The 14,514-nt window shown below is 36.8% G+C and overlaps 1 protein-coding gene across 1 annotated transcript in view; it reads left to right on the forward strand.

Moving 5' to 3' along the window:
* Positions 1-14,514, forward strand: part of NALCN (sodium leak channel, non-selective) — a 243,686-nt gene that overhangs the window by 197,524 nt on the left and 31,648 nt on the right. Inside the window, exons 18-22 of the mRNA XM_062566808.1 lie at positions 1,427-1,500; positions 10,268-10,369; positions 10,804-10,873; positions 12,158-12,249; positions 12,409-12,531. Coding sequence (XP_062422792.1) covers positions 1,427-1,500; positions 10,268-10,369; positions 10,804-10,873; positions 12,158-12,249; positions 12,409-12,531 — 461 coding nt within the window. The remainder of the gene's footprint in view (positions 1-1,426; positions 1,501-10,267; positions 10,370-10,803; positions 10,874-12,157; positions 12,250-12,408; positions 12,532-14,514) is intronic.

Below are 14,514 nucleotides of genomic sequence, written 5' to 3' on the forward strand. Positions count from 1 at the left end.
AAAAACATGAGCTTATTTTTATGTATATAAGTCAACAAGTTCTAAAATTTTCTGTTCTATTTCCTTTTCTTTTTTTTTTTTTTTTTTTTTTTTTTTGCTATTTTTCTTCACATTAAGACATCTTACCACGAATCAGAGTCAATCTGAGTTTTGAGCGAAGCACTGGCAAAATTGTTTGTCAACAGACCCTGGATCTGAGGAGCTTATTTATAGAAAAAAAAAATGAGGTTTACTTATATCCTTAAGTCAGACAATTAAATAAATCCAGTATTTAGAATAAATAGTTTTAAAGAAATGTGCCTAAAGATACCATTTCAGATTGACCAAACACAGAGCTAACATTACTAGGAGCTCCTAATTCTCTTTCAATTGCTTTAAGATAATGATCTCCAAATGGTTAGAGCATGGTGCTGCTAATGCCAAGGTAGCAGGTTCAGTCCCCGTATGGGCTGTGCTGAGGGTTGGACTAGAAGATCTCCAGAGGTCTCTTCCAACCTTACCTTTCTATGGTTCTATGAAATAGCTGACATAGCAAGTCTCACAAGGTAGCTGAGGCTTTTTGTTCATCTCAAGTGCAATTTCTCAGCTAAATTCTTCAGTTATGATGTGTTTCTTGATCTGTCATATCTGTTACTACTTGCTTAGGATTTAAGTGCTTGGGTTTTTTTGTGTCTCACTCCTTTCGTTTAATGCCCAAGAAGTCCTAAACAGAATATGCCTAGTCATTACCAGACAGAATATGCCTAAAGCACTAGTCATTACCAGAGGCAAGCATAAGTACATTTATCCCTCCACATTTTTCTCTCTACATGAGAGAAAAGAAAAATTGATAGGGAAGATGACAAGGCAAAGAACAAGAAGCAACAAATAGTTTCAGAAGAAACAGGAACCCTAGCTTCATCTCAGCTGACTCCAGGCACTGATTTGAGACATCTAAGTTTTGTTACCTTGGTTTTCTGTATAGTCAAGGGAATGATCCAGCCCAAACAAAACCGAAGTGGAGGAGCAGGAGACAAGGACCATGACATAGGTGTGAACTGGCCAACCAGGGAAGAAAATAAATCTGTAATAAGTGGAATAGTAATAGTGCTAATCAACAAGCTGTCTGCTTTTTTGCACCCATAACTAGCTAAAGAGCAGGATAGGGAAGCCAACAGCTGTAGGATAAGGTACATTGGCAAAGGAATTTGCTGTATGTGTGACCATTTTGATCTTTTTCTACCACCCTTCTCCTGGAAAGCAACACCAGTGCCACAAACTGGGAAAATCGTAGCTTTAAATTGGAGAATATTATCTAGTCAATGTTATGTCTGTATTCACCTATATTTCATACACATGTGCCATAATGTTTCATTGTTCTGTCAATACACATGCTATTTTTTTTGTGGCAATTAAAAAGTGCTCTGTCTTTTCCTTATTTTTATAGCTCCGTAAATCTGTTTTCAGCATCAGAGCAAGAAATCTTCTGGAAAAAGAGACAGCAATCAATAAAATCCTCAGGTAAGAATCAGCAGTGTTTTGAATGACAGTTGATTTCTCAATGCTCAATATGTTTTTCACGATTCTTACTGTTGAAAATTAATTTACAATGTGTGTATAATATTTATGATAGTATATCCCTTTGCAGTGAGTCTATTGCCTTCATAATCAAAGATAAATTGCTCTTCTTTGGGTATATTATGTGCCTGAGCAGTAACAAAAGAGAGACTGTTCTTATTTATATCTCTCAGTTCCTTGTCATGTTGAAATATCATGTTTCAGCTCTTCTCACTTTTTTCTTCAAAATTAACCAAATAGTGTCTCTTCATAAGCAGACATAAGTCTCTTCATAAGTTATTTTGCCTAAGGAATTCCAGCTGAGTTCTTGCATAGATGTGCATGTAAATGTCAATAGGGGTTGTACACCCTTTCCAAAGCACAGAGTACAGATGACTGACTGTATTCCAAGCAAATGTGCAACGAAGACTTCAAAACTGTGACCTCTGTAGAAGGGATTCCTGAATGTTTTAATAATGATCACTCATTTCAGTACTCCAAGTAAAGTAAATATTCAGCAGCATAAGTAGATAATGCATTCCTAAGTCTCCAAGACTCATGTCTGAAGTTATGTCCTGGGTAATGCCATGCAGCATTTCAGGCCAGTTTTGTTTTTAGAGTATTTACATTAGAATGATTATTATTCAACTAAGGGGCAATCGTTATTTGGCTTATGTTTGCATAGTCATCAAAGCAGAAGCATCTTCAGTATGTTATAAATGACTGTTTCCAAGCAAATATCAGTATACACAGGAATAACTGATCTGAAAAGTACAGCTGTGAGATTAGAATAAGCATGGCAGTGTTTTATGAAGGAGCAATGCTGCAGGAATTCAGTGTGGTTTTGGAATTGTGAAATTTCTTGAGAAGTGCCTACTAATTACATGCCATTTGAGAAATATAACCACAGCTAGCTCCTCTGTTCTTTTTAATCCTCTGTTAAGAATACTATTGTATTATTACAATACAGTAGGTGTAGAAATTAATGCAACTTTATGTGTCTTCAGACTTTTATGGTAATAAAAACGTGAACAATTACTATTCCGAATGAATGCGCTTTGTCATCATATTACTGACCAACAATGTAACTGCAAGGCCATAAGTGTTGCTTTTCAACAAACTTCAGGCTCCTTTTATAAGCATTTCAGTTACATAGATTCACTTTGATTTTATAAACATTATGGATAAATACATACAAGTCTCTGTTTCATAATCAGAAAAGTCTATAAATATAGCTTTGGATATTGCCTTCGTGGCAGTGTTTCACTAAAACACTCATAACCAATTCTATGTTAAATTACAACTGTGAAGTGCTGTTGGTGCCACTAGAGTTACACAAATGAGTTTGTTTGGCATTTTTCTCATACCATGCCAGAAATGAAACACATTCACAAAGAGAATACTTTGTATTATAAATAAACAATGAGAGCTGTAGGGAGGGGTCCATTTTTTCTTATGCAGAAGGAAAAAGAAATTCCCACAAACTGAAATTCAGAATTTCTAATGAATTCATCCATCAGCACAGAACTCTCTCCTTTTCAAAAGAAATCTGGAGCAGGGTGGGAGGAGAATCCAAACAAATCTGTGTTTGGATTTCACTGGATTCTGAGAGGTACTAAGACAGTGAGAATTCAGTCCTTCTGATTTCCATCCTGCTGACTCCCACTTGATCCCTTGGAACACAGCTTCTGCCAGACCTTTGTGTCTAGGAGGATTTCTCATCAATTAACCTCTGAACTCCTCTGACAAAAAGTTTCACAGGCAGGAGAAGAAAGCTTTAATCTATGTTCTTCCTACATTTATTATGCTTTCTCATTTAATTCCTGGGTCATTAGTGATGAACTTTTGAGGAAAATAGAGACAAAGAGGGAGCTTCTGTCAAGTAGGCAAAATACAGGATTATATGTCCTCTAATGCTTCATAGGGCTGTATCTTAGTCATTTTTAAAGAGCCAGTCTTCAGTCTCCTCTTGAACAAGTGGAACAAGTAATGTTTATGCCTCAAAGTCATCAAATGTGCTCTGACCACATCTGCAGTGCATCTGTGAGCTTTACAAACAGAAAAAGAAGACTTAAGGAAAGACAAATTTTACAGCTAAACCTTTGGATTCAGTTCAAGGAATGCAGAAAAACTCAAACTCACAGGACACAAGAGCTTCTTTCACTTATTTTTACTTTAATTGTAAATGCTATATGTTCCTTACTAAAAGTACCTGAGTCTTAGCTATTCTGAGTATCTTACAAAAGGAAAAATTATGTTTATGTCAAGAACTATAAGAGATAATTCAAAGGTGTCCCTTCTGAAAATATTCCTAGTAAAAGTCTTTTAATTTTTGTAAAAGTAAAAAAGTAAAAAAGTAAAAATAAAAGTAAAAAAATAAAAAAAATAAAAGTAAAAAAGTAAAAGTTTTTTAATTTTTGCAATGATTCTACAAGGTAAAGCTGCCCAAGGGCAACTTCAACCTGATCAAATTGCTGTACTAAAAAGAGAATTTTAAATCTACTCTAGCTTTAAGCCCACCTCTGATATTTTACCCCATTTTTAAACCTTGTCAAATTATATTTTAATCAAATCCTAAATGTTTCAATGTAACCAACCAAATGGAAGGAATATGCATTACCTTAATGCATTAGTAGGGCAAAAGCTACTGTTACTTATTTTGGGACAATTCCTCTATCCAACCTTTTTTTTCTCTTCATATGAAATACTCAACTGCTTGACATCTTATTCCCTCACGAGGACATGCATAAATATCCCTGAACCATCAAGAAGTACAGCTTACGCTTCCAATCCCAAGGGTCTCACCTGCTCATTGAATGTTGCATTAGGTGGCATAATGGACGGTAAGTGCATCCGATTAGAGGCCATCTCGGGTCTTTTCATTTTCCTATATGTTTCCTACTGCACTCCAGAGAAACCACATATTTTCAGAAGACCGTTACTTGGAAGCCAACCTTTACCCAGCATCCTGGAGTTTGTCATGGAGTTACTCCTTGGAATGGAATCAAGAGTGTAACAACTACTGTCCCAGTTACTTTGATTCTGACCCATGATTTGCATCACTCCTGCCAGTATCAAATCACAGAGAAGCCTAACTCTTCACATAAATCAGTTCAGAGGTGGAGACTTTACTCTTCTCAGGAAAATCAAGCAGCATAAAAGTGAGTTACAGTCAGGCAGAATAACTTTTGCTAAATAAGTAGCACCTCTGAGTTACAAATAGCTCCATTTTTTTCTGAAAATTATAAGACATTTCCCTTGGTACCAAAACCACTGTGTCTAGCAGATTTCATTTCTCGTGCGTTTCTGCAGTGGTTCCCACTTTCACTCACTCTCTCTTGCTATATTGACTGCTTTTCGTCTTAAAACCAAGTTCTTCACAGTAGTTCTTCTGGCCCTCATTCCTTGTTGGTTCATAATCTGAGTCTCTAGTGCTTAATGGGTCCCACTGACTTTCTCAAGTGGGGAGGGTAGAGAAGAACCAGTCAAAATGCTGTGTACAATCCCATCCATTCCCTTTAGTGCTGAAGATAAATTGTAAACCACACAGAATGCTGGGGAAATTGAGTAAATCATTTTAAACCATCTCACATAGTCCACAGTATAACCAAAGGATCACTAGTATGGAACATGGTTCTGGTGTCTATTAAACCCACCACTTGACTGAGTCGTGCTTCTGGCCTTATTACATAAAGCACAAGGAATAATTTGGTCTGATGATTTCTGGTCTGTTGATAAAGCAAATCACACTAACCAAAGCACAATTCATTGTAAAATAATGCATTGTGACAGTTTAGGAAATAAGCATTTTTTAAATGACTTGCTTTTTATTTGCTTTTCATTTAAACTGGTGCTGTAGCCAAGCTGTAAACTGGTGCTAGGAGTATGCAAAAGGATTTTCAGTGTTCCAGACAAAGTTTGCCTGACAGAATTACTGGGCCCGAGGGGAAAATATGTCGCATGCCTAAGTAAAACTTTCAATTTCATAAACAGCTAATTGAATGAAGCACATTTATCGTATTTCTGAAACTGAAACTGCCTTGAGTGTATCTTGTGGAAAAGAATGGATTACTTGAATTAAATATTCAGTTCTGGTAATTTCCTAGTAGGCTAGCAGATAATTCAGCTGTGTTCAAACAAGCTTTTCTTCAAAATACAGTGGTTTTTTTTATGAATATCAGAATGAGCAAGAAACAAGATTCTCTGTACACTTAGAAGAACTACCATTTTATAGATCACAGTGATAAATGGCATTGTTATGAAGTAGAGTTAGTGGGTTGTGGAGTCACCAACACTGCAAGTATTGAAAAGCAAGTTAGATGAACATCTGCCCAGAGGAATATAGGTATCACTGATCCCAGTTTGAGGGAGACGACAGATTAGATAACTCCTTGAGGTTCCCTCTGCGTCATTGAGTCTATCAATTTTTCTGTAATCCAAGGGAAATAATGATTATACAAACACCTTGTAGAGGAAACGCTGAAACAGCAGGGCAAGATGAGAATGAGAATACAAAGCAACTAAAAAAAAGAAGATACACTACTGTAGTGTACTGAGCAGATGCCAAAGAAAATGAGTGGATATTTGTTTTTCCTTTAGAAACATGTGGGAGGACACAAAGGGAATACAGAAAAAGAAAATCTATGAATTATCCAAGTTGCATTTATAATCCATTTTATTTTACCAGTCAAATTCAGACTGCCATAATAATAGTATATCTTTCTCAAAGGACAGTAGTGTAGTTGTGATAAAAATATGCATTTAGCCTGCTGCCTAAACACTGCTGTATTGAATGAGATTTATGAAATGAGAGACAGAAACATTGGCTAACACCTGGTAGGTGAATTCCCCATGAACTTAGGTTATGCCATTTAACCATGATAAAAGTTAAGTGGAAGTATGATTTGGGCATAAACAGGCTTATTAAGGATAGAGATTCATAATGTAAACCGTGCTGGTTGAAGTTGGTAATATTTTGTGAACTGAGTGTTTTATTGAAATGTACCAGACCTCTAAGACTTCCGTGTGAGCAGCTTTTGGGGAGAACAAGAACAAATGTATACAACAGACAATGATATTAACTGATACTACAGAACAGTTAAACATTCACTTATTTAAATAAAAGAGAAACACATCAGATCAATGTTACATAAGAAGATGTAACCAACACTTCTTGCTGGAAGGATGTCTCCCTGAAAAAATCCAAGTGTGAGACATATGCATATCCTGTGCAAGAAACCTCAGAGACTTCAGAATATTAATGAAAGGTACAGTATTTTTGATCAAGTATTGATCAAAGCATTTAAATTTTGCATTAGCTCAAAATACACTACTTGAACACTATATTTATTACTTATTTTCAGGGATTCCAAAGCATGAAATAATTTGCAGGGCTTCAGAAGTTTGGACTTCATAATTATTCACAGGTAACATGGTCTATGTAATATCCCAATATTATATGGTCCTGCAGGGTCTTGCCCTGCAATTTGGCTTTTCAATAACCTGCCAAGTGATATTTTCTCTTTCAGAATATTTTTTTCCATTTGCTCTTTTCACAACAAATTTAGATCATATGTTTTGCAGCTGCCTGGACTCTTTTCTGAGTACTGCAAGGTAAGTACAAAGTGGAAAGGCTTGATGTATTTCCTGTTGTCCTGGCTGCTGTTTCCTAACTTCCTCATTCCTCCACAAGTGAACACGAACCTGTCTGTGTCTAGTACAGGTGAATTGCAAAGGTGATAAGGGCAGCTTTAGCTAAAAAACGGTTATTTTTGCCAGCAGTTTTCAAACAAATGTCAAAAGCTTCTCGCAGCTACAAGTGGATAAAGATGTATCAAAACATTTTTTCTGAACTCCAGTTAGTAAACCACATAGGACTAGGTTTTTAACACTGTGGGACAAAGATGGTTCAGCTCCAGACCTCCACACCTGCCTATGAGCTAAGTATTGAAGCTGTCATTGTAGTCAGCAAAATTCTAATTAATGCAGGCACTGGAGCCCAGTGATATCTTAGGTGACTGCTTTATCTTTAGATATCTACTTTATGATATAACCTGAATAGGTTCCAAGCATCATTTATTGAATTCAGCAAGTGCTCAATTAAGTTGCCCACCTAAGGGCGTCTGGTAACATATGATGTGCCTTACAATGTCCAAGACATCCTAAATATGACAGCAACTTATGAAGAACCCATAAACTTCCAGAGTAGCAGCTGGAAATAAGACCTCCTGGTATGGCGGGTGGCAGTGGCCACCTCTCTACAGGCAATTTAGTTGAGTCCTAGATCTCCACTGACTATGAGGGAAGCATGGACAGCTAACTCACATGTAGGCACTGAGAAAAAGCACGTAAGTGTAGGTATCTATAATAAGGAGATAAATCTTACTGTAGATGTTCAGCTAGACCACTCTGGAATTTTGAAATGTCTTGGCACACACTGTCCTTTTCAAAAGTCCAAAAAAGTCTGCAACTCTAGATGCCCAGATAGCTGAAAAATATCCTGTTCCTGACATGAAAGGAAAGCAGAATGTGGCTTTTAATAAGAAGATTAAGGCACTAATTCCCATAGAGTGGAGGATGCCAGGAGACAGAAGCTATCAGAAGTAACCATGGTCTTTTCACGATGTCGTCTTTGTGAAAATACAAAGTTTTTTGCACTTGCTAACAATTTCTGATCTCTGCACTGTAAAACTGGCATTTCACTACTTCTCTGCTGACTTCAATAGGAGCTGCAGGGCTTCCAGAGTTTCTGAAAATTAGGTAATGTGTATGAGTGGTAAATACGGATTGAGGCACATAAATTAAGGCAGAAATCATAGAAAATCGTAACAGTCTTTCCACTGAACTTTCCCTGTATGCATATCTATTCTTTATAATATATGATTAAGTTGTTTTTTTATACCGCTATAATCAAATAAGCCATCTTGTTAATTAAGTCAAGTAAAGAATTTATTGTCTGGGCAGTTAATGTTCTTTTCTTATGCATACTAAGAATTTATGTGTTCTACTCACAAAGTAGCTTGGTATTCAAGTAAGGTGTGTACAAGCTCATGAGAAGGTTATGTGGAAGTCACTTGTTGATGTAAGGAAAATCATTAATAACATAATATTATTGTTGATGTAAGGAAATCTAGCTTTTAAAAGCAGAGCACAATAATTCATATTTACTGGAAAAAAACTTAAGTTAGCCCCTTCATTACAGCCAGAAGCCTCCATAAGAAAGAAGTCAGACATCAGAACTTTCCATTGTTCCTGCAGAGGTAAACTGGACCATCATTTTAATGGAGTTAGGTAAGATCTATTTTTTAGGAAATAAAATTTGTCTTTTTTTTACATGGAAATTTCATAAGTATTCAGGTGATACTGTCTTTGAGAGTATTATGATGCCTCAGTTTCCATCTAATCTAATTTAATGCCCTTTGTAATGAGTGTAGCACAATGTATTTTTCTAGGTTGCTATTATAATTGGCAGTGATGACACAGAAAAATATTCTAAGCTTCTCATTTTTATTCCAGATCTCACTTTGGATCCATACTTCTATCATTTGTATGTTTAAATCCAAAAGATGGAGAAATAGCAGAGAGGAGGGAAAAAGTCCATCATGTTAAACAATACTGAGGAAAGAACGTGCCTGGGGACCGATACTGTCAAGGACTTCTCAGTGAACTGTTCAATAGAGTGGTCTATTAGATCATCAATAGATGTAGATTTTTTTCATATTTTCAAAAAAAATAGAGATTCAATTCATTAAAAAGTATGAAATATTACCAGCTGTGTCTTGTGTGAGTTTCTCTGAATAACTGCACCAAAAAAAAGAGCAATGAGCCATGTACTGTGTGACTTAAATTTGTAGCATTCCTGGCAAGCCAGAATATTTTTCCAAATTTGAAATTCCATTCCTCTACCATCAAATTAGTTATGCCAGCTATATTGTAATGGAAATCTATCTTTGTCTTAAGCAAGTTCATTTTACTGTAGCCAGCAAAAAGAGGATATGCATACAGCATTTATTTGGAACACACTTACTAAGCAACCATCCACATGAAGTCAGTTCTGGCAAAATATTGTACAATATGTGTTTACCAAAATTCAGCAAAAGTAAAGTGAAACAAATAAACAAAAAATGTAAAACTCCACACAACAAAATGCTGCAAGTCAATGCATTCCCATAGAGCAGACATTTCATATTTCAGGATAACTAGCATTTCATGTCAGACAATACCTGGTCCTTGTTATATAGAAGAAGACTCCAAGATGTGTTGTTACTCTCAAGTGTGTTCATAAAAACTCCAAGATGTGTTGTTATTCTCAAGTGTGTTCATAAATATTTTGTGTAAGTACAACCCTGCAAGGAGGCTACCCTGAAATGATGCTCTACCTCCCCTCTTTATTCCTGAGAAGCTCGTATTGCTGCTAATAGATGCACTGCTTGGCCTTCTTCACACTTACTAAATGAAGTCGGGAGGGAACATAGATTCTACAGCAAACTGGAAAAAACTTCACAGATGGGCTGCCTTGCTAAAACATGGAGAAGGATCATCAAGTGATGAAGCAGAGAGAGAGCCATTACCTTGGAAATATGTTTTTATGGAAAGAGTGTTGCTATTTTATTTTTGCTGTCTTACTGTGTTACATTACCAGAAAGCCAAGCCAACTTCTTTAAATTCACTACCACAAAAGGTATCATTTATACTGAAAATTGTATTTTATCATCATCATATTTCTTCGTAGGGCCTGCACTAGACAACGCATGCTGAGTGGATCATTTGAGGGTCAGCCTGCAAAAGAAAGGTCAATACTTAGTGTCCAGCATCATATCCGACAAGAACGCAGGTAAACACAGACAGGAAGGATGGTTTAAAAATATTCTTAAAATAATGGCCATAAAAAGAATTAAATGTGTACAATATCTAACTTGTGTAAAACTGAAATGACTTGTACAAAGAGGCAAATTGTACATTCTTCATTGTAATTGTAATGAAATTCTTTGTAGTGTATAAATGGAAAAGATGCCTTTTTATTTCAAATGTCATTTCATTCACTGACTACAAAGCTATCAATTTAAAGATCAGAAGGAAAGAAATTGGCTTATGTTATACCAGATTGAAAACAACTGAAGAACATGTAAGCTTCTGATGTAAGTGAGAGAAAAATGATAAGGATTTGAGATATTGTATGGCTGGAGAGTAGTGCTTTATAACAGCCATCCTATAAAGGTCAAAATTTCATCTTAAGATGTATCGTTAAATTGATTATGGTTGTTTCAGGTCACTAAGGCATGGTTCCAACAGCCAGCGCATCAGCAGAGGAAAATCTCTTGAAACATTGACTCAAGACGTAAGTCCTCGTGGATATGATGGTTTCAGTTTGGGGGTGTAAGCAATAGGAATGTGTGCTACATAACCACTGCTTGTGTAAGACCAGTGTCTACCTGTGATCTTGCTTACAATTTCTCATTTGAAATCTTGAAATCAGAAAACAAATGCAGTAATTGCAATAAAATTATCCTCAAAATAATTGACATGGTTATTTCGCTGAGAGACTGACTGGTTTTGAAACACTTGCTGACATATCCACTGAAACTGTAGACACTGCATTAGGAATGCTAAATTGCCACCCAGGACATCTTAAAAAACCTCACTCTAGAATTCCACAAATAACTAAGGCTGGCAAAACAGTACTTCAAAATTCCTAATGAAACTAACAATATTTATCAAACACAAGAACTGTCAGACAAAAGGACAAAGACTGAAAAAGAAGAATAAGTAGCACACATTTCCTTGTGCTCTAGTTTCACGCAGTGGACTGCATTTTCACTTCTGCAAAGTCATAATGATATTTTATGGATCTCTGTACCTATGTCAAAGAAAATTCAAGGGGAGTTTTTAGTCTCTTTATTTCCAAACCACCATAGTACATATGCTTCAAACTTAAAAACATCTGTATAAAGTAATTAATGAATTACTGTTCATGATGGTAGAAAGAAACTGTAGATAACTGATATTTTAAAGCAGATTATGGCTTTATGTCCAGTAGCAGGGGTAACACACAACCTTACCTCTCCAGAAGTGAGCCAAAGAAGCAGTTAACTCTCCATAGCAAAATTTCTTGTTCTCTCCACTGGATGAACTCAGGGACCTGTCTTAACTCATTCTCCACCCTTCCTGTTTCTATGCCATCCCTACATATATGTTCCACACAACTTGCTGCCCTCTTGTATTTTGCATAGCAGTACATGCAGCAAGTTCAAGGAACTCAGAGTGTGTCTAAAGCTTTTTCTCTCCCCATTACTACCCTTAGTAATGTTGATAGTGTTCATTCCTGTTTGCAGATCTCAGCTGAGCTTACAGGGCCTTGCAGTTACAGTGAAAAGTTGCACTGGATAGCACTTCACATATGAAATTAAAACTGAAATTAGCCTTGCTGAAAATAAACAGCCTTGCACTGTAGATAGAAAAGACTGTGCAATATACTTGGCTGAGTTAATGAGTAGTACCTTTAGAAAGGAAGATTTTTTGTTTGAATATTTCTATGCAAAATACTGTACCTTGCTTTCATCTGAAACGTTGAAACATAAAACAAGCCACAGATCTCATTTTAAAGGAATCATTTTGCTTCTAGCACTCCAACACAGTAAGATACAGAAATGCACAGAGAGAAGACAGTGAGATAAAGATGATCCAAGAAAAAAAAGAACAAGCTGAAATGAAAAGGTATTTAAAAATCAGAAGTCTGTGTGTACACTTTTCTGTATTAAATAGTCTCTGTATAAAGGAAAAAGAATTGAGTTGTGATGAAAAAAATGTAGAGAATATTTTTGGAAGGGATAATGCATATGATTTAATAATTTATATCCTATCATCTTTTACAAGGAAAGTTCAAGAGGAGGAGCTGCGAGAGAATCATCCATATTTTGATAAACCACTTTTCATAGTTGGTCGTGAGCACAGATTCAGGAATTTTTGTCGAGTGGTTGTACGAGCTCGCTTTAATGCGTAAGTTTATTTCATATGAACCGTTGGCTCAGCCAAGTGTTGTCTTTCATGTTCTCGGAAATTTAGACCTCACTTTTATTTTGGAAGGGAAACTACACTTGATGTGGTCACAAAACCAGCAGGCAATCAGTTGCCTGTGGTATAATCTTACTGCTGGAGGAAAGGAAACAATAAAATGCTATATAAGGCTATGGTCATTTGAACAGCCTCTGATGCTGAGATGGGACAAGACTGTGGGAAAACAGCAGACACCAGTTAAGAAGTAAAGAGTAATGCTTTCTTGCACCGTTTTTAGGCCTTGGGGAGTCAGCTTGCAGTTCATTCCTATTCCTCAGCTTAAGGCAGGGAGTCTTTGTAGGCCAACCATGGCTCACAGAGAGAGTAGGAAAAGGTGAAGAGAAGTGAATCCTACTTGTGCTCATCTGAAGACTCCTTAGGCTGTAATCAGAAGCCCAGAATGGAACAGGGAAGGATTCAGCTGTGGGAGATAAAAGCAATTCAGCAGAGACCGTCTGAAAAGCAGAAAGACTCAGCAGCTAAACTGCAGGTGTACCCAAGTTTGGCAGATACAGACCTATCTACAAGTAGCCTGATACAAAATGACCTAATCGTTCTTCTTCTAATCCTCTGTTGTGGCTGGCACCCTAATTTTAGAGATTAATGCTTGTCATCTTGCAAACATACAACGTAAGACAGAAGACAGCTCAAGGGTATGAACTCAGCACTTGGAAGACCTGCTTTCAGCCCTTGCTTTGCTAATGATTTCCTCTGTGCCCTTCAACAAATTACTTTTAGGTAGAGCAACAGGAAGGTTAGATACTCAGTTTTACAATGCCTGTAAATAGGTGTTCTTCTGCCTATGTAGAAGCACAGCTTTGAGGTCAGTGCCTACATTTTCTATGTAACTTTTACTTGATTGCAGTCCACTGGTCCATGAAGAAGTGGCAAATTAAAAAATCAAAACAAAGCACACAAACATGTGTTCCCATCCATTTGCTAGATATGTTTCAGTCCCTGCTGGCATAATGGAGTGCCAAAGGGTTACAGGATATTTATATTATCAATATTTTAATAAGAGCAAAACTGTGATTTTGTTGAAGAGTCATTTTTTTGTTTACTTGAATCCTAACTACTGTATTCATTACCCCCCATCTAGCTTGCCAAAAAATATATTCCAGAGATCTTTTCCAAAGTGATAAGATACAGTAAAAAGGGTTAAGGTATGCTGCCATAAACAATGTGGGAAATAATTATGAGCCTAAGAACATGCAAAAGGTGATGGGTTCAGTGGGCAAGCATCAAAACTATTTTATGTACTGAAGGGTATAACTGGCTAACCTTGGGCTGAGGAAGATGTGAGTTGTGCCCCTTGTATGCACCTTGCATTCTTGTAATTCATAAACATGAAATCTCTTCTAGTGGTTATGCCTCAGTCGGGTCAGTTTTCCACATTAAGCACACTGAAGAAGTGATTGCAATTTCACATCCCAGTGGTTAAAGCCCTCACATGGGCTATAGGAGACCTCAGCGCAGATCCTTCCTCTGCATGATTTGCTGCAAGGATGTGAAAGATATGTAAAAAGTGCCCTTAACCACTGGAGCAGGGAAGGATTCTCAGGTGACGTTCTTGTAGCCTCTCCTGCTGAAGCCACTCTGCTTGGTATAAAAAAACCTAAATAATTACTGGAGCAGGAACTTGACTTGTATCACCTACATATATTCTTACTTACAGAGTGGTTCTCACCCTGTGGCCTAATAGACATTTGGATATTGTAGATGAAGTAAGGCAGCTTCATAGGAGACACAGATGGAGAGAATCTAGAAATATTCATCAACGAATGATTGAACAAACAATGAAAGAAAGGGCCTGTGGAAGGGTTTTTGTGTCGGTTAAGGATAGGTTTTGAGATAGAAGGAGCTCTTGGGAAAGCACTTTGGAATATCAAATTCAGTCACAAGGTTATCTTACCATCTCCCTCGGCT

This window comes from Rhea pennata, chromosome 1, assembly GCF_028389875.1.
Source record: "Rhea pennata isolate bPtePen1 chromosome 1, bPtePen1.pri, whole genome shotgun sequence".
NCBI lineage: Eukaryota > Metazoa > Chordata > Aves > Rheiformes > Rheidae > Rhea > Rhea pennata.